This window comes from Episyrphus balteatus, chromosome 4, assembly GCF_945859705.1.
Source record: "Episyrphus balteatus chromosome 4, idEpiBalt1.1, whole genome shotgun sequence".
In the NCBI taxonomy this organism is placed as follows: Eukaryota; Metazoa; Arthropoda; class Insecta; order Diptera; family Syrphidae; genus Episyrphus; species Episyrphus balteatus.
The window spans coordinates 41877679-41896865 of NC_079137.1; the positions used below are offsets into that span (position 1 = coordinate 41877679).

Consider the following 19187-nt stretch of genomic DNA (forward strand, 5'->3'; position numbering starts at 1 on the left):
CTCTTTTTGACTTGTGTGTTTTTGAGTAGATGCACTCGGTTTGGCGGTTATTTTCGTTAAGAAATGTGTCAAATGCTTCGTTAAATTTTGTTGGTGCTTTGATGATCTAGGCATTCTCAAACTTTATTTGTGAATAGGGTGATTCTAAATAGATTTATTTTAACATTTTTTATTTAACCCTTTCGGACCCAGCGTTACTCTCATGTAACATTTTTTTAAAAATTCGTAAAAAATATTAAATTAAACAATTTTTTAGGTTTTGATGGCTTAATTGAAAGATAATAATGCCTAGTTACTGGATTATTACAAAAAGTTAGTGTAATATCATACCTTTAATTTTTTTTCTATAGAAAAAGGGACTGAAATTCACATTTTATTTTTTTTTTTTGCAAAAAATTTTTTTTTTAAATATGGTCATAATTTTGAAAAAAAGATATAAAAAATGTTAATGCAGAAAGTGTTTTCTTTTTTTGCTTAGAAGAAGTAGCATACATTATAGTTTCATAAAAAGTTATTTTCTCAGTTCTCCGACTTTTTTTGGTGGTCATAGGCAGTACATGTTACTTACATTGAACATGAGAATAACACATTAGTTTTGCTATTTATTATTTTGGAAAATAACTTTTTGCTATTCATATTTCTTAGTTGTGATGTTTTTGACCCGATAATACCGAAAAAAACATTTTTTAGTATCGATTTTCATAGCTTGGGTTCGAAAGGGTTAACATTTTTATTTGGTCAATTGAATATAATCATGGTTCAATTTGAACTGATCAATAATTTGAAAATCCTAACAACCTTATTCTGGCAAACCTCACTGATACCTCACAAGTCCCGAGAATTTCATGAGTTGATGCGATAACTCGATTTTGTGAGGTTTTATTTCTCACAAATTTCTTACTAAAAAATTGCAAATTTATGAGTTGTGCTTTGCTTCAGAGCAGATCACAAAATCAAATTCAGCTCACCTTGTGAGGTTCTTGTGACTTTGTAAGGTTTGTCAGAATAGGGCTATAAATCTATAACCAGTGCCCATGTTCTGTAACTTTTATCACTGGTGATAAAATATTTGTATGACTTTAAAATCCAATTAATCTCATCAAAATAAAAGAGAATTCGAGCCCTGATAATTATTACTAGTTAAATTTAGGTCCTTTTCTTTGTAGATTGTGGGTGTTAAACTACTTATGATGACTTTACTAGTGATTTTCAATGGAACACACATAAATGTAATTTAAGGGGTTACATCTAGTTGTAAGTGCAAAAAAACCTTCTTTTTTGTGGATTTTTTGTGAAGAGGCATTTAATTATATAAACGTAAAGAATACATATCCATATAGCAAATTAAATGTATTAAAAGAATTCGCTGTGTATTTAAAAACATATTGGGTTCCGTTATTTTTGTACTAGATCTGCTAGACGACCTCCAAAAAAAAGGTGTCTGGCGGTGAGCAAGATATCTCTGATCCAAGTCACTTAAAATTAAAAAAAACAAAAGATTCATTTTCAAGATAGACGAATGCAGGTAATGAACGAAGGAATATTCAAAATTTTGATTTTTGACAAAATGGCGGCTTCCCAAAGAAAAAAATCGTTGTTTTTCACGAAAATTTACACTTTAAAGTGGCTTAAAAAATCGAATTACTGTCGAAAACCTTTTTCCTTCGTTCATTACCTGACAAAAGTATCTAAGAAAATTTCAAGCCGATTACTCCAGCCGTTTCGGAGAAATTTTGCTCACCGCCAGACACCTTTTTTTTGGAGGTCGTCTAGCAGATCTACTACAAAAATAACGGAACCCAATATTTTTTTTAAATACACAGTGAATTATTTTAAAACATTAAATTTGCTATATGGATATGTATTCTGTGTGTTTATATAATTAAATGTCTCCTCACAAAAAATCTACAAAAAAGAAGGTTTTTTTGCACTTACAACTAGATATAACCCCTTAAGTGCGCACAGGTTGTCAAAATCGGAGCTCAAAGGATAGGAACTGTCACTTTTCTGTTATTCTTATTGGTCAACTCTCTTGTTTAAATTTTTTTGATTACACACGTGTGTACATTCGACATGCAATTTGACAGCTCCTCTTTTTTATCCGCTTTGTTTGTATGTTTGACAACATGCGCAATATACTACCTTCTATTATAAGTGTACTGTGGTAGAAGATCATCTACTCAGAATCCAATATGGCGTAACTAGATTCTTACTGGATTTCATTTTCAAATGATATCAAGTCACAAAAGTCCTCACAAGGAATAATCACAAAAGTCACTTGTCACAAGAGAATCGGGCTTTTAAATTAGCTTTTTTATGTCTCCGTCTACGACGCCACACTTTTTACCAAAGATCAGCTATTTCAAAAATCACTTAAATTTTGGAATTTTTGTTTCTTCTTTTAAGCCTGGTACGCTGTTCGCGCTAAATTTTAGCCGAGATAAAATTACCATACAAGTTATCGATAATTTTTATGGGATCCATTTTAGCTCGGCTAAAATTTTTCGATAATTTGTATGAGAGCTAAAATTTAGCGCGAGCAGCGTACCAGGCTTTAACTTTTATCTGAACGCATATGAATTAGATTTTGAATGTTTTAAAAATTCCAAACCAACTTCAATTTGCTGGCGGAAAACAAAATTGTTTTAAGTCCTAAAGAAATCTTATGAAGTTTGAAGAATTTTTCTTTCAGCAGGCTGGTTGGCTGGTTTGCCGAAAATACAAAAATATGTGTTTTAGCACTTTTCTTAAAAAAAAAAAGAAATGAAAAGCGACTAATGGATATAGTATCACTCTATTCGTTTAAAATTTCATTTTATCAATTAAAACCATGATACAACTAAACAGATAGCGCACTCGCGTTTATAATTTTTGTTTCGTTCTGCGCATCTACGTCACAGACTCTCAAAGAGTTTGACATTCCTCCTTCAGCATAGGAATTCAAAGCAAATCATGTCTGTATTTTGGTTTGCAGTTTTCTTTTTTATATTAAAATGTTAATATACATTTATTTTTTCACAAATCGATTTTAAAGGAGAATGGGCAAGTTTGTATGGAATATGGACGTTACGCGGCCAGGAATGAATTAGTTATTTTTTGATGTAATTAAGGTTTACTAATATTGTGCAGAAGTTTTATCCTTGTGACGTACTTCAAAAACGGATAAAATGCATTTTTGCATTTAACACTTTATATGTATATATTGCCTCAATGTTATAACTTAATTGTGTATTTTAAGTGCAAAATATGATACTCTGTCATTTTCCCTGAGTCTGAAGACCTTTATCTTGAATATCCAACCACTAGAACCCAAACTATAAGCATTTTAAAACAACAATTTCAAGCCTATTTTGAGAGTTTTGTTGTTTAATTTTTTGTTAGTTTGAATTGTTTGAAAACTTTCGAACAAAATCTTGAGTGGTTGTCTTAAAAATCTTATATTATGAGTGGTATTGGTCGTATTTTCAAGATTAATGTCTTCAGACTCAGGGAAAATGACAGAGCATCATATTTTATGTTCGAAATAAAAATATGAATCAATTTGTCCTTCGTACATTAAACAATGCATTAATAATACTAATACTGCATTATCTTGCATTCTAAACGCAATACAGCAAAACGTCCATAGTAAAAGTTTTTCCTAGGTTATAATTCTTTCATTTGATACCAATTTCATTGATGGCCGCTCAACGTCCAAAATGCCCATTCTCCTTTAAGAAATTGTTTGTTCTTGTCGATTAAAGCAATTTGATGTTGTTTTCATCAATAAAAATGTCACCTTAAAGTAAATACTAAAAGCAATAACAACAGAAATTAGAGTGAAATCCCGCCAAAAATACCTACTTGCCTCAACTCAGTGACGTCAGCGAGGCGCATAAAAGTGTGAAAACCAACAACAAACATGCGCAATGCCATATCTTTAGTAGTTGTATCATGAATTCAAACTGTTCACAACTATAAGTATGTTCAACGAGGATTTTTCTAGGTCAGAACAGGACAGGACAGCACAGTTTCGTGAGAAACGTCAGAACAAGTTAGAACAGTCATTTAAACGTCAGTTGTCAAAATAAAAAAACGAATTGTTTTATACGATTATACGATTTTTTTGTTTATCGTTTCTCGTTTATTTTTCTATTTTTTTGTATTTTTACTGAGAAAAATATAATTAAAAACTGTTTTTAGCTATAAAAACCACGAGCACTCGAGAAATATTCGCACAATTAAATCAAAACAAAAACAAAAAATGACAGCTTTGCTTTTGACACTTCTCACGAATCTGTTCTAACCTGATCTGACTCAAAAGCAAGAACAGAAAATCCTGTTCTAAACTGTTCTAGTTTTGTAAATGAACAGCAAACTAGAACAGTTCAGCACAGAAAAAAACTCAATGAACAGCAAAAAGCTGTACTTTTCTGTCTAGAACAGTCCAGCACAGCGTCAGTGAACACTGAACTTTTAAGTTTGAAAGCCTATGGATCTGTTATCACCTCTACAAAAAATTATGCAGATAAAAACAAATACAAACTAAAATCAAAAACCCGTTTAATTTTGCGTTTATCAGTTGAATACTTTTAATAAACCTATCAATATCGAACCAATTTTATTCCATCTTGCATTCCAAAGTGCAAATTATGACTGTCATCCTCGTGGCACTAACTTTGACCATACTCTCCCAAGGAGTCATTTCATCAAATCTTCCCATTGTAATAAATACTTGGGCATTTATTGATGCTGCCAATGAAGCTTGGAAAGTACTCCATCAACCTCATAAAACTGCACTCGATGCTTTAGTCGAGGGTTGTAGTACATGTGAACGACTACAATGTGATGGTACTGTCGGCTATGGAGGTAGCCCCGATGAACATGGTGAAACGACACTCGATGCCATGATTATGGATGGTGCCAATATGAATATTGGTGCAGTTGCTGCACTGCGACATATTAAACATGCTGCTAGAGTTGCCAGACATGTTTTAGAAAATACTCAACACACATTGTTGGTTGGGGATCAGGCAACACAATTTGCTCAAACAATGGGATTCAAAAAAGAATCACTAAGTACGCCAGCATCGAAAGAAATCTGGCAAAAATGGTGGCACGATGGATGTCAACCTAATTTTTGGATCAATGTTAATCCAGATCCTAAAAGTTCTTGTGGACCATATAAACCATCACCGAATTATAATCCACTGTCAGAAATTGACAAGGAGAAATTTGAATTCGGATCGAAAAACCACGATACAATCGGAATGATTGTTATCGATTCGAGTGGTCATATCTATGCTGGAACATCAACCAATGGAGCAAATCATAAGATCCCCGGAAGAGTTGGTGATTCACCAATACCCGGCGCTGGAGCCTATGCAGATAATGAATTTGGAGCTGCTGCCGCAACTGGCGACGGTGACATAATGATGAGATTTTTGCCATCATTTGTTGCCGTTGAGAATCTGCGAGCAGGACAAGATACAACAACAGCAGCCCAAAATGCAATCAAGAGGATATTGAAACATCATGAAAAGTTTATGGGGGGACTGATTGTAGTTAATCGTTTGGGGGAGATCGGTGCTGCTTGCACAGGGATTGATAAATTTCCATATTCTGTGGCATTTGGCAATCAAACCAAAGCAAAAATTGAATATATTGACTGTTGAGAAGAGAAATGTGTTTTATTTTTTATATTTTTATGAGCAGGAAGGGGTTTTATGTCCTAAAAAATCAAAAAAAAAAAGCCAAAAAAAAATCAAATAAAAGGCAAAAAAGGCATTTATTAAATAAAAAGAAAAAAAAAGCTTAAACTACCTACCAAATACGTTTTAAAGCTTAAGGAAACAGCCTGCTGCGATTGTCTGTAAGAAGCACCATAATTGAGCTGAAAGACCTCTGCTTGAACAGAAACAAGTTAACCCGATTTAAAACTGTCGAGATTATCCACTTCAATGTTTTCGGGAAGTCTGGGGTTTATCACAACTGTTCTGATTTCCATTCAAATTATATTTTCCCCCATTTTAGCTGCTCCGAATTCCGTATTCGAACACATTTTTCGGATTCATTGGTGTTTCGAAAATCGAATGGATCTACAATTCGAAAACAATATTCTATAACAAAAAAGTCGAATGGAAATCAGAACAACCGTTTTTAATACGACGGATTCAATTTTCGCTTCCGTTTCCAAATTCGAACGAATATTGAACAGCCGTGTATGTCGCCATTAATTGCAGAATTTATTTGTTCAACTATTTTTAGTCCCTGATTGAAGTAGGTTGAAAACAGTAGTGAATTAATAATAATTTATTTTCGTTGATATTCTTTAAAAAGGGGGAACACTTAAACCATCGGTGTCCTTTGAAAAAAAAAATTAAAATAAAAGTAAATAGGTATGAACATTTACAGTCTCTAAGAACTATCTGATTTTTGCAAGCTTTCGAAAATTTGTGTTTTAAGGACAGACAAAATTCAAAAATTTATTTTAATGGTTGAGAAAAATGTAAGAAATTTAGACCTGTTTGCTGAATCGAAACTTAGACCTGTTTGCTGAGTTTATGTTTAACATAAATTATTCAAGTTTCGATTCAGCAAATGACCCATAGTCGTTACTCGAGTTAAGATTTTTCTTAACTCCAGCAAGTTGAGAAATATTTCAAGCAATCGCTGAAGGGAATTAAAAACAGGGCTTTCAATTGAGTAAAGAAAAATCTTGTCTTAAGGAAATTTTTTTCTCAAACTCGAAAATTTCACTGATTTGAACTAACTGTCATCAAAAAAACATTTTTTTTAATAATTCGCCATCGATTTGATTTGAATTCGTCGTCCCACTCGTAAAACTCAAACAAATATTCGCCATTCATTTATTTTTGTATAAAATTAGTACAAATTTTTATTGTTTAATACAAGAAAACAAACGCTCGCAATCACACTCTTGCGTTTTAATGAAAAAAACTTAAGCGTTCAAGTAAAAAAGCCTCCTCAGACGTTCACTTGAGAAAAATATAGACTCCAGTGATGACTATGAATAAGGATTCGATTGAGCGATTGGTTAAGATATTTCTCAACTTGAGTGATGACTATGAATTCCGCCCTTAATCTTCCTATACTTTGTTTTTCTGATGTATTCAACTCGTATTTTAATTTTTAAAGCGAAATAATCTCAACTGAAGTGAACGAAATTTCAAGCTATTATGGTAATATAGAAATTAAGATTTAAAAAAAGCAAAATACTTAAAAAAGATACAAAATTGCCAAAAATAGACTAAAAAGACACTGATGAGTAAAAAAGGCAAAATTAAAAACATTTGTAATCAGGGGGACATGAATCGTGTTTGTATAAACTCTTTCTTACGATTACGCAGAAAAAAGGTCGGAGTTAGGAAAATCCGTTCCCTTTTTATGAGAAATCTAGGTATAGACTATTTGAAGTTTCGATAGACAACCAACACCAACAAGGTCATTGACCTAATCTAGTTTCTATATATTTTTCATAATTACAGATCTCTCCTGGCTCCCCCGTAGAAAAGCTCTTATCGATATCTTCCGAGTGGCTTTTGGAGATGCCCAATATGTTTCCATCAAAAAGTCACTAGAAAACAATTTCTACCCGAATGTCATGTCAATGGAAACAGAAGGCCTAGAGGGAGTTTTCAATGACAAAAATTCCTCAGTTGAGGCATTAGAACTTGATGATCAACATTGTTTAGTTACAAACAAAGAAACAGATGGAATTTTGGGATTATTCTGTGTAGAACATGGCGACACAGGACTCAAATTCGTTCATAAAAACGATATAAAGAAAAATGGAGTCGTTCAGGTAGGTCAAGATCTTTCAAAAAGATTAATAAATAAATAAAATTTATAATTTTTTATAGATTGCTTCACTTGAAAAGAACCTAATTGCAATTCTTCTCAATGACTCAGTGGAAATCTGGAAACCCAATGAACCAGAAAAATGCAAACAAAAAATACCAGCTGTAACTCCATCCCAAATCGCAGCTGTTGTAACAACAGATTCCGACAAATTCATTGCAATTTGTTCGAAAATCAAACCCAAATCTTTCCATCATGGACTTGTCGATATATACAAATCAACCGACAATAATCCATTCCAACTAATGCAAACAATCGAAGTTGTTAGTCCACTACAAGTTGAATTCCTCGTCCTGCCCGAATCTAAAGACATCCTCCTCAACATACTCACCGAAAGTTTCAATGAACCTTTGGCCATTTATCAATACAAAGGTGTTGTAGGCTTCCAATCCATCGTTGGTTCATCAACAATTTCACCAGGAACTAGCATCAGTGTGATTCATCTCAAAGCTTCCCGGCAACATCTAATAGCTGTGATGTCAAAGAACGAAATGACAATAATCGAAGCTGTTCTTCACAAAACATAACAACAACAACACGAAAAATCCAATAGTTTACTTTGCGTAAAAATTAAAATTTTTTGTTTATTTTAATAAAAAATGTTTCACTCTCGCTATTTTTTGTTGTTTTAACTTAATCATCGCTGGATTCAACATTTTCTGTTTGCAGACCCTTGAATGTGGCAACTGGCACGTAGGTGACCAATGTGAACAATTTGTTGGGTGAGTCTTCATCGTCATTACGGCGACGGGCAAGTCGGACGCGTACACGGAAAGGTGTACTCCTGTAAAATTGAAATTTGAATTAGTTGCCGCCACCTAAAATTGTGTGTGTGTTTGTGAACATACCTGATACCCTTGGACCAAATGTGCTTGTTCAAACGGGTGTCAATTCTCACATCATTGGTACCCATTTCCTTCTCAGCGAATTTGCGGATTTCCTTGATGGCACGAGGAGCGCGTTTCTTGAATCCAATATTGTGCACCCGCTTGGACAAGTGAATGGTGCATTCGCGGGTAACAACCTCATTGATTGCCGATTTGTTTCTCTTTTCGACTTTTGTCTTTGCCATTTTTAATAATTGTTGTTGCTGCTAAAAAGCTACACAGAACTGTGGAAAAAGGGAAGAAACACAAGAAGAAACATCATTGGTAGAATCATTATCATGTACTGAAATTTTCATTTTAATTTTATTCATAGCAGGTATATGTAAGTTATTGAAATTTTCACACAAAACATTAGAATGGTATTTAAATTAATTAAATTTGGTAAATTTTTTATAGAAATTTCAATAATTACACGGATGTTTAAGGATTTTTTTATAGAAAAATTATTAAAACCAACCTATCGGATATGAAAGCCTGACGTAAAAGAATTGACGGCTGTCAAAATGGGCGCCATCTGCATTTTTTGTAGCTCAGTTTTGTCTATTTTTTGTGGAATTGATGGGTGTGACATCCCTGGAGTGAATGTGTTCAGTGAATTTTGATGATTGTTATCATTAATTTTTTGTGTTTGAGTAAATTTTTGTCAAGCCTTTTCAGTAGACCCCAAAGGAGAATATTTCGCAAATGAAATCAGTTCAGATTTCAAATTAAATTTTTTTTCTATAGAATTTGACATTCGTAATGAGATAATTTGCGTAATTATCTCATTTGGGCCTAGTGAAAACTGGCTTTTAGGGCCAGTTGTAACTTTTATCTTCTGAATTCGGTGGTAAAATTGAGGTTCAGCACTTCCCAACTAGCACAACAGCTTCTGTAAATTGAGATCTCGCAGGTACTACTTTTTATACAGCTTGTATTGAGCCTGCTTCAGAATTTAACTGCTTATAGAAGTTCGAACTTGTTTAACAACTTCTAATAAGTTGTTTAAATACTGTTCAAGAAACTTAAACGAAAAAAAGTTTTTTTTTCGGAAAAACCTGCTTAATGAATTTATACAAGCTTTACAGAAATTAATAAGTTTAGTATTTGATTTTTGGTTTTGATATTGAATAATCTAGCTCGGACACTTTTTGGTTTTGACATTGAATAATTTAGCTCAGACATTTTCTTTTGACATTTCTGCTATTTGAAATGATTAAGTTTTTGATTTCATTAATGAATATTCTAGGATGGCCGAGTGGATTGAGTGGCGGACTGCCACCAAGTAGGTACGAAGTTCGATTCCTGGGTGTGGTAAAAAAAATTATTTACTTTTAAAATTATTATCAATAGATATACTAAAAACTAATATAATAATATATATAATTTCAGGTCAAAAGATAAAATTCATGAATTAAAATCAAATAAAAACCAGTTAAAAAAGAATTCTTTTTTGTTTTTGTAGTAGTTTTTTTTAATTTCGATAAGACATGTATTAAAGAGCTATACAAGCTCTTCCGAAGCTATCTGTCAAATCTCAAAGCTTCTGTAGAGCTTCGGTAAAGCTTCGTTTAAACTTCTTATAGAGGGTCAAACTTGTATAACGTTCTCCTTTTTCCCTGCCCAATAACCAATAAAAGTTTAAAAGAAGCTGAAATGTAGCTTTTGTAATACCTTAACCGAAGCTGAAATGTTAGTATTGGGTAAGCCTTTAAAACAAAAACAAACAAAAAATTGTTTTCATTCAAGATTTCGCTTCCGCTGCATACTAGACTTTAACATGTTCGCTGTCGATTTTGGAGACTAAAAAATTTTTCCTTTCACTTCAGCTGCGTATTATCCCAACAAACATTATCCCTTCTATAAAGCTTTACAGGAGCTACATTAATACCTGTAAAGCTTTATAGGAGCAAATTTGTTAGTCGGGCTCTACCACGTTTAAGCATAGTACGCAGCTGAAGCGAAACGAAATTTTCCATACAAAATTTCGTTTTTAGCGCGAGCATCGTACCAGGCTTTAACAGTGAAAAAACTTTCGTTAAGTGAGAAAACCTTCAACACCCAACTAACATTTCAGCTAGCCTAGTACGCAGCTGAAGCGAAACGAAATTTCCCATACAAAATTTCGTTAACGAAATCTTGAGAGAAAAATTTCGTTTAGCTTTTCGTTTTTCAGTACGCAGCTATAGCGAAAAATTGGAGAGTTTTCATTCATTGGTCACTTCCTTTTTATTGTCCTATGCATTTTTCTTGACTCCAACAGCAGCGTTGACGGTTTTTTCACTTTCAATTCATTTAGTTCTGGCTTTTTTTTTATTTTAAATTAGTTTTGAATTCTTTTATTTTGCTTTGACAGAATACTCGATGATATTTTTTGTTAGCATTTTCGTTGTCGACTTTAGCTGTGTTCCTTTGGCCTTAAGTATCTACTGCTAAGTACTTCTGGTTGTGTTCAACTCCATTTCTTCTATAGAAAAAATGTCTTTGAATGGATTCAGAAGTACTAAAAAGTACTTTGCTGAGCCCAAAGGAACACAACCTTTGTAGACTTGAACATTTTTCGTTTCGCATCAGCAGCGTAGTAGGCTTAAATGAGTGAAAACTCTACAATTTTTCCCTAGAGTTGCGACTGCAGGAATTTTGACAGGAATTCTTGACCCAAGTGCTTCAATTAAATCAACAGTCGCCGTGTGAACAACACCTTGAAAAAAAATTCCACACCAATTTCAGAAATCTTTTCTCAACCTGTGAACGCATTCAAAATGCAAATGAGAGCACAAAACAAAATGTCAAAATGTCATCCGGCAACAAATGTCATCGGGGTCGTCTTGAAAAGAAGTAGCAAAAAAATACTTCTTCCTCCGAAAAAATTCCTGAGCTGCATTAATTTTCCAATTAAAATTCTGGCTCCGTGCATTTTATTTTTATATTTCTATTTCTTCATTTTAATAGATACAAATTCAAAAAATATGAAAGACACAACGGTAGGTATTTTGTTTAAAACCTTACATCACAATAAACCCCTCCGTTCATTCGTTTAATCACATTTCACCATTTACCAACCATTCGATAAACTTTTTTCCAAATTGATTGGATAATGCAATACCAAATCAATCTATGAAATCGATTGTCACTTCTTTTTTTTTGGGCTTTCTAGAACTTTCCACCTCTTAAGAACGATAATGTTCTCAGAGCAGCTCGCGGTGAACCCGTGGACCGAGTTCCTGTTTGGGTTATGCGACAAGCCGGTCGTTATTTGCCAGAATTTCAAGAAGTCCGCAAAGAGCATGACTTCTTTGAAGTCTGCCAGACTCCAGAAATAGCCTGTGAAGTTACTATGCAACCTTTGCGTCGATTCGATCTTGATGCATCCATAATCTTTTCAGATATTCTGGTCATACCTCAGGCATTTGGAATGACTGTTGAAATGCATCCTGGAGTTGGTCCAGTTTTTCCTCAACCTTTAGACACACCTGCCGATTTGGCTAAATTGACTCCCGATGGAGCTGTTAGCCGATTGACTTATGTCGGTGATGCCATCACAATGATGAGGCATAAACTCGATGGCAAAGTTCCTCTAATTGGATTCACTGGAGCACCAGTATGAATTTATCTTTTCAATTTCTTATAAGACCGATTCATGGTTTATTTTTTCAACTTCCAGTGGACCCTAATGGGTTACATGATCGAAGGTGGTGGCAGCAAAACTATGTCCAAAGCCAAATCATGGCTAGAGAATCATCCAGAAGATTCCAAGAAACTCCTTTCCATGCTTACAAATGGAATTGTAGATTACTTGGAAATGCAAGTTAAAGCTGGTGCTCAGATGCTTCAGGTTTTCGAATCTAGCGCTGAACATCTGCCAAAAGAAACATTCCTCGACATTGCAGTGCCTTATATAAAACAGATTCGTGATGATCTGGTTGAGAGGCTTGATAGTCAAGGAATTCCTATTGTTCCTATGGTTTTGTTTGCCAAAGGAGCTGGACATTCACTTAAAGAACAATCTAAATTGGGCTATGATGTGATTGGTCTGGATTGGACAGTTGATCCTATCGAAGCGAGGAAGGAGGTTGGTCCAAATATAACATTGCAGGGCAATTTATGGCCAGAGGATATGTATAAGACACCGGTAAGAATTTTATTTTGGTTGAAAATAGTATATTTTTATCTAATATAAAATTTTAGGAAGAGATTCGTGCTCTAACCACAGAGATGGTAAAGAAGTTTGGAAAGACAAGATATATTGCGAATCTTGGACATGGTATTACCCCCAAGACACCAATAGTCAGTATGGAGACTTTTGTTGACGCGGTACACAATGCTCTTTAAGAACACCAGACTGCCTTATATTGTATTTTTTTTTTATTAAATTGGGATTTCTTAGAAATACAAAAATGTTATGAACAAAAACTATCGGGAATAAATATCTACTTTGGAGCTTTCTATTTTTAATTTATCATAAATGATCATAGAAGTACCTGCAGTCACTAGCATCGTTCCAATAATTACATCTGTAATAAAAAAAACGAAGTTATTTGTTGCTGGAAGTAGCTTTACATTTTTCGTCGGCGGAAAGCAAAATTGTTCAAAATCACAAAAAGCAAATTTTAAGGGGACGATTTTTTAAATTTCAAAATTGATTTAAAGCGATTTTTTTGTTCGTCGGTAATTCAAGTTATGTTTTTTTTTTATAAAGTTTGTTCTTTTCTGCTGATAAACACTGACCAACCAACAAACATTTTCTAGACCGTTGTTTATCATTTCTTACTAAATTTAGGGTGCTGTCTGATTCCGAAAACAACATTAGTTTTTTTTAGCAGCTCTAGCTCTTTAATTATTCATACATGAAAAGGCATAGAAATTCATACATTTTTTTTTAACTTTTTTTAATTTATTTATTTACTTACTGAACCGAAATACAATACATTCGAAATAAATTTTTCCACCAAAACTTTAACAACGCTTGTAATAATAAAATACAAAGAAAAATAGTATGAAATCACCTCCAAAATGTAAAAAATGAAAATATCTAAAAAAAAAACTAGAGCTCCTAGAAAGCAACCAGTGTGATTTTAAGGCTTAGTGAACCCAAATGCATTAGGTTCTACAAAAATTGTATGGAAAATGTTAACAAACAGTTAAAATAAGCATAACATTAAAATTAGTACGAAATTACCCCCAAAATGTGATACATTAAGTTGAATATATCACAACAAAAACATTACTGTTAAAAAAAAGAGCCAAGTTCTCCAATGTTGAAATTATGCTGGCACAAAAAGTACTGAGATGTAAAAGTGTACCAAGTTCTAAAGTTTGGGTCCAAATTCGTATCAATAAAATTTTGATTGTTCCTCCCTTGACAATTTTTCTTTTAATTACCGATTTTTAAAGTTATTTCAAAAATTGCCAAGTAAACAATCAAAATTTAATTGATACGAATTTGGACCCAAACTTTAGAACTTGGTACACTTTTACATCTCAGTACTTTTTGTGCCAGCATAATTTCAACATAGGAGAACTTGGCTCTTTTTTTTAACAGTAATGTTTTTGTTGTGATTTCACTACTTTTTGTAAGGTATGGCTGTAGAATTGAAAATCTCTATATTTGATGAAAATTCAGCGAAAATGGGCGGTTGCGACGCCCCCTGAATTGAAAATCTCAAATTTTCGATTTTTCCCTTTGTATACACCTCAAGTCCTATCACCGTGTAGAATTGCAAGTTTCTACGTTAACGGGAATTTCTCCATAATTTTGACTCAGTGAGTGAGTCAGACAGTTACGGTTTTTGCGATTTTTGAAGCCCTATATCTCAGAAACTACTCATCTTAAGAGGCTGAAATTTTATGAGGAGTTTGGTTTTGACCAGCTCAACAAATGTAGCGAGTTTGAAATTTCTAGCATCTTTGGTGTGGAGGGGGGTCGAAAATGGCCTGAGTTGTTTCCTGTAAATAAGGGTGTAGTGCCAAAGTTGCTAGAGAACTTGGCTGGGCACTACCGTGCCCCTTGATATTTTTCTGGAAAATTCTAGTAAACGCTCAAAATAAGGAAAACTAAAAAATTAGTATGAACACTCCCCAAGTATGAAAAATAAAATATTTTAAAAACTAGAGCTTCTAGAAAGCAACCAGTGTGATTTTTAAGCTAAGTGAACCCAAATGCATTAGGTAACTTTGAAATTAGTAAGAAATTACCCCCAAAATGTGAAAATTTAAATATTTAAAAAAAGAGCTCCTAGAAATAAATGAATGTGATTTTTAGGTTTACTGACCCTAAATACATTAAGTTGAATATAAATTTTTCTGGAAAATTCTAATAAACGGCAAACGCTCAAAATAAGGAAAACTGAATATGAAAAATAAAATATTTCAAAAACTAGAGCTGCTAGAAAGAAACCAATATGATTTTTGAGCTAACTGAATCCTAATCTATAAAATTAGATATTAATATTTCTGGAAAATGTTAAAAAGTTGAAAATTGTTGGTCAGTGTAATCCATACAAATTTACTTCATTAGTAAATAGGTACATACTATTTTTTAATATTTTTAAAAACTGAAAAGCCAAAATTGGAAATAGAACAATTCCTATACAAGTACGCACTTAAATAAAAAGTGGGCTTAGAACAAAATATGGGGCTTAGAACAGTCAAGAATAAAAATGAAGAAGAAGAACTATGACCTTGTATTGGAAAGAGAAAGTTTAAATCTACTATATTTGAGGATGTCATTCTCATTAGCCCTGTTCCATTGGAGGTGGTAGTCTACTAAAAGTAGATGTTTTGATTAATCTAGTACTATCATCTACTCATGCTCTTCTTTCCGAGTAGATACGATTTGTATAGGATTCGTTGAAAGTGCGTTCCATTGAAAATCGCTAGTAAACTACTAAGTACTTTGCCACCTCCCAGAGGAACAGAATATTAATGTATGAAATTAAAAAAATAATATTTATTGCATATTTATTGAAAACTGAAATCTTCTGAATATAGGACATAAACATAAAGACAGCTGCCTTCTTATACCGGTTTATAAGTTATTGAATTCGTAAAATGTTTCCGAGATATTAATCAAAACCAACGTTATTTTTGGTTTATTTTGTATACATATCTTCATTTTTAAGGTTTATCAAGCGCATACAAAATTCATTAAGTTTTAAAAAATATGAACAAAATTAAACGAAGTTGAACTGTTGAACACACAAAGAAAGAACAAGTGACAGAGCAGTGATTTATTTTCCTTGCAATCACATGAAATTCCTTTACATTGAGAGAATTTAGTTTGCCAGCTACAAAATTTTTTGAAATTGTCATTGGAGATATTCATAGATCAAATTGCGAATTCAATTTAAATTGTAGAATGTGTATAGCTTCAATTGAAATGGATATAGAATGTGAATGTTCTACATTGAAACTATGGAAAATTGTTGGGTGTGTTCCTTTGGGCTCAGCAAAGTACTTTTAGTACTTCTGAATCCATTCAGACATTTTTTCTATAGAAGAAATGGAGTTGAATACAACCAGAAGTACTTAGCAGTAGATACTTAAGGCCAAGGAATAAAGTTGTTCTTTTAAGAAAAAAAAAATGTTTCTGAACAATTTCGAACGAATTTCGCCTGAAAATTTTGGCGCTTGGACTAAAGTGGCTAGGTACCAATTATCTGCTTCTGCTGTAGGAATGTTTTTCGACAAAACGCTTTTCAAATTCGGAAAGAGCACCCTTAAATTAGTATTGTTCAGCCCTATCGGGGGTTTCACGTGTAATGTTTTCCACCCGGAATATTTTTTTCGCCCGGAATTTTAAATGATATACATAGTGAGTTTCACCCGAAAGGAATTTACATTTTCCGCTAAATTAGTCTCTTGTTGCGCACCAACAAGCACTGAGACCATTAGCTGAGACAACACCAGGCAATGACAAAGAGATAGAAGATATAAACAAAGAAAGAACATATAACATAGGACTTCTTGGTACAGAGGAGCAGACATCGTTGAATATTGTCTCGTGTTATCGCACAGGTGGCTTCAATTAATCTGTCGATTTAGAAAAACAACTGAGCCGACCGTTGGGCTCGAACCCACGATGCTGGCTCTGAAAGTCTGAAGTCAACTACCTATTCCTCTGTACCATGGCCACCTACAGTGGTGGAAAAATAATTAGAAACACGCTCTTTTTTTTCAAAATGTTTGTATGTTCTTAATATGAATAAAAAATATTAGAATTATTTTTTAACAGAGGTATTTGAAGAGCTTGATGTTTTACTAAGGATCTCCTCTTTATTGCACCTTCTTTTTCTAAAATATAAGGGGTTGGTGTGTCAAGAATATTGTTAATAACGTTTTATTATTTTTTTGGAACATGTGGCATTTTTCGAGGACTGCAACCACATTAACCAACTAATAGAAATTAGTTGGTGATAGTCCTTTTTATTAATTGTACGTTTAATTAATTGACCAAGTTTGGCAAATGTAAATGCTAAAAATCAAAAACAGGATATTTCTTAGTAATTTTTCCTCAGTGTTTCTAATTATATTTCCACACAAAATTGGACTATATTTTAGATTTTTTGCAATATTTTTCTTTTGTTGGATAAATTCTAAAATTTTTTTCCTAAAATGTTACAAGGATTGTATCATCACTCATGTTTGCTAAAAATTTGTTAAATATTTTGTATTTATAGTAAGAAAAAATAACATTTTGTAAACAAATAAGAACGTTTCTAATTATTTTGCCACCACTGTACCTGCCTGAAATTAGTAAAACTGCATCATTATCTCATTTTCGGTAAAAAGTAGATTTAGAATAATTTTGCTTTTCGACTACGATTTTGTTACTGTTTACTTTTTCCAGGAATCTTCTCTCCTAGCAAATAACCAACAACAGCTGTAAATGCAAAACTGAGTGAATTTGCAATTGGAACAGCAACTGAAATGCTTGCACTTTGTAAAGTGTAGACATACAAAACACTGCCAAGTTGATTTAACAAGAATGGTATCCAATAGCCTAGGCGGGAGCCAATCAATTTGATTTCGAGAATAATGTTTTTAATTTTGGATCCGGTGTTGATGTTTTGAATCCCATTGGAGCCTTTACGAATGAATGGATTTGTTGCACCCCAGAGGAAGCCGACAGCAATTAGGGATACTGAAAGGAAATTGTTTTGGTAGTTATGGTTTGTTTCTTTTTAATTGAAGGAATTCTTACAAATTGAAGTTAACATTTTGAATAAAATTTAAACAAAATAGAATATTTTTTGAGAAATTTGTTTTGGCCAAAACAAAAAACCGGTTTTGAAAGAAATGTTAGATGTCATTACTGCGTTCAATGGGTGCGTTCACGTTACGATCCAAGGGTATCCGGATACCTTTGTGTTGTTGTAATCCCATATAAAATCTCAAGTGATCGTAAGCATGTGTTGACAAGCAAAAAAATCCAAAGGTATCCTAAAAATTTCTGGATTCTCGTGTATCTTATGTCGTTTTCTATTGACTTTTGAGATTTTTGTGTAAAATTCTCAGATTTTCCACTGCAAATAGAATATGAAATCTAGTTTTGTAATTGTGTGCGAAATCTGTGCGTATAAAAAAAATAAAACAACAACAAATGTTCAGACAAATGTCAAACAGAGGTGTGTGTGTGAAAGTGCGTGTGTTTGTATGCGTGAATCTTGATAAAAATCCAGAATCAGGTTCTTGAATCTCAGATTCATTTTTTTGAATCTCAAGACGCAAATAGATCATGAAATCTGAGATTTGTCCACTATTTCCCCTCTTCACCCCCCCCCCCTTTCAGCTGTCAAATTCACAAATCTCATTGGGTGCGTTCACGTACGCACAGATACCCTATCCAAGATACCTAATGTCGTTTTCTATTGACGAATCTCAGAATGAGATTTGTGAATTTGACAGCTGAAAGGGGGGGTGAAGAAGGGAAATAGTGGACAAATCTCAGATTTCATGATCTATTTGCGTCTTGAGATTCAAAAAAATGACAAAAAAATGAATCTGAGATTCAAGAATCTGATTCTGGATTTTTATCAAGATTCACGCATACAAACACACCCACTTTCACACACACTCCTCTGTTTGACATTTGTCTTAACATTTGTTGTTGTTTTATTTTTTTTATACGCACAGATTTCGCACACAATTACAAAACTAGATTTCATATTCAATTTGCAGTGGAAAATCTGAGAATTTTACACAAAAATCTCAAAAGTCAATAGAAAACGACATAAGTATCCGCTACGTTTGTGAACACGAATCAGCTGTTCTTCAAATCTCCCATAAGATACACAAGAATTCAGAAATTTTTAGGATACCTTTGGATTTTTTTGCTTGTTAAAACATGTGTTCGATCAGCTGAGATTTTATATGGGATTACAACAACACAAAGGTATCCGGATACCCTTGGATCGGTACGTGAACGCACCCAATGAGCATTGACTTAATATATATGGACTG

General features: G+C 33.3%; 5 protein-coding genes across 6 annotated transcripts in view; 3 read left to right on the plus strand and 2 right to left on the minus strand.

Moving 5' to 3' along the window:
* The window catches only part of LOC129918300 (uncharacterized), a 31565-nt gene extending 23129 nt beyond the window's left edge, over positions 1-8436 (plus strand). The window contains exons 14-15 of the mRNA XM_055998766.1: positions 7488-7804; positions 7863-8436. Coding sequence (XP_055854741.1) covers positions 7488-7804; positions 7863-8387 — 842 coding nt within the window. The 3' untranslated portion in view covers positions 8388-8436. The remainder of the gene's footprint in view (positions 1-7487; positions 7805-7862) is intronic.
* On the plus strand, positions 4476-5657 carry LOC129918294 (putative N(4)-(beta-N-acetylglucosaminyl)-L-asparaginase GE19290). Its single transcript, XM_055998757.1, has one exon. It carries the CDS (start codon positions 4632-4634, stop codon positions 5652-5654), a length of 1023 nt encoding a protein of 340 aa, XP_055854732.1. The 5' UTR covers positions 4476-4631; the 3' UTR covers positions 5655-5657.
* LOC129918298 (60S ribosomal protein L31) lies at positions 8414-8932 on the minus strand. Its single transcript, XM_055998764.1, has 2 exons — positions 8709-8932; positions 8414-8644 (listed from the first exon to the last, which is right to left on the minus strand). Exons 1-2 carry the CDS (start codon positions 8930-8932, stop codon positions 8494-8496), a joined length of 375 nt encoding a protein of 124 aa, XP_055854739.1. The 3' UTR covers positions 8414-8493.
* On the minus strand, positions 8869-18067 carry LOC129918297 (transmembrane protein 234 homolog). Of its 2 annotated transcripts, none has more exons than XM_055998763.1 (5): positions 17929-18067; positions 17566-17868; positions 13208-13240; positions 9160-9320; positions 8869-8971 (listed from the first exon to the last, which is right to left on the minus strand). In XM_055998763.1, the coding sequence occupies exons 1-4, from the start codon at positions 17942-17944 to the stop codon at positions 9205-9207; spliced, it is 468 nt and encodes a 155-aa protein (XP_055854738.1). In that variant the 5' UTR covers positions 17945-18067; the 3' UTR covers positions 8869-8971; positions 9160-9204. The 2 variants fall into 2 exon arrangements, with proteins under 2 accessions (XP_055854738.1, XP_055854737.1); XM_055998762.1 differs by having other exon boundaries at positions 9205-9320; positions 17929-18057.
* Positions 11597-13166, plus strand: LOC129918293 (uroporphyrinogen decarboxylase). The gene is made up of 4 exons (XM_055998756.1): positions 11597-11710; positions 11884-12327; positions 12391-12858; positions 12915-13166. The coding sequence occupies exons 1-4, from the start codon at positions 11696-11698 to the stop codon at positions 13056-13058; spliced, it is 1071 nt and encodes a 356-aa protein (XP_055854731.1). The 5' UTR covers positions 11597-11695; the 3' UTR covers positions 13059-13166.
* Positions 18068-19187: the final 1120 nt, after the last annotated feature.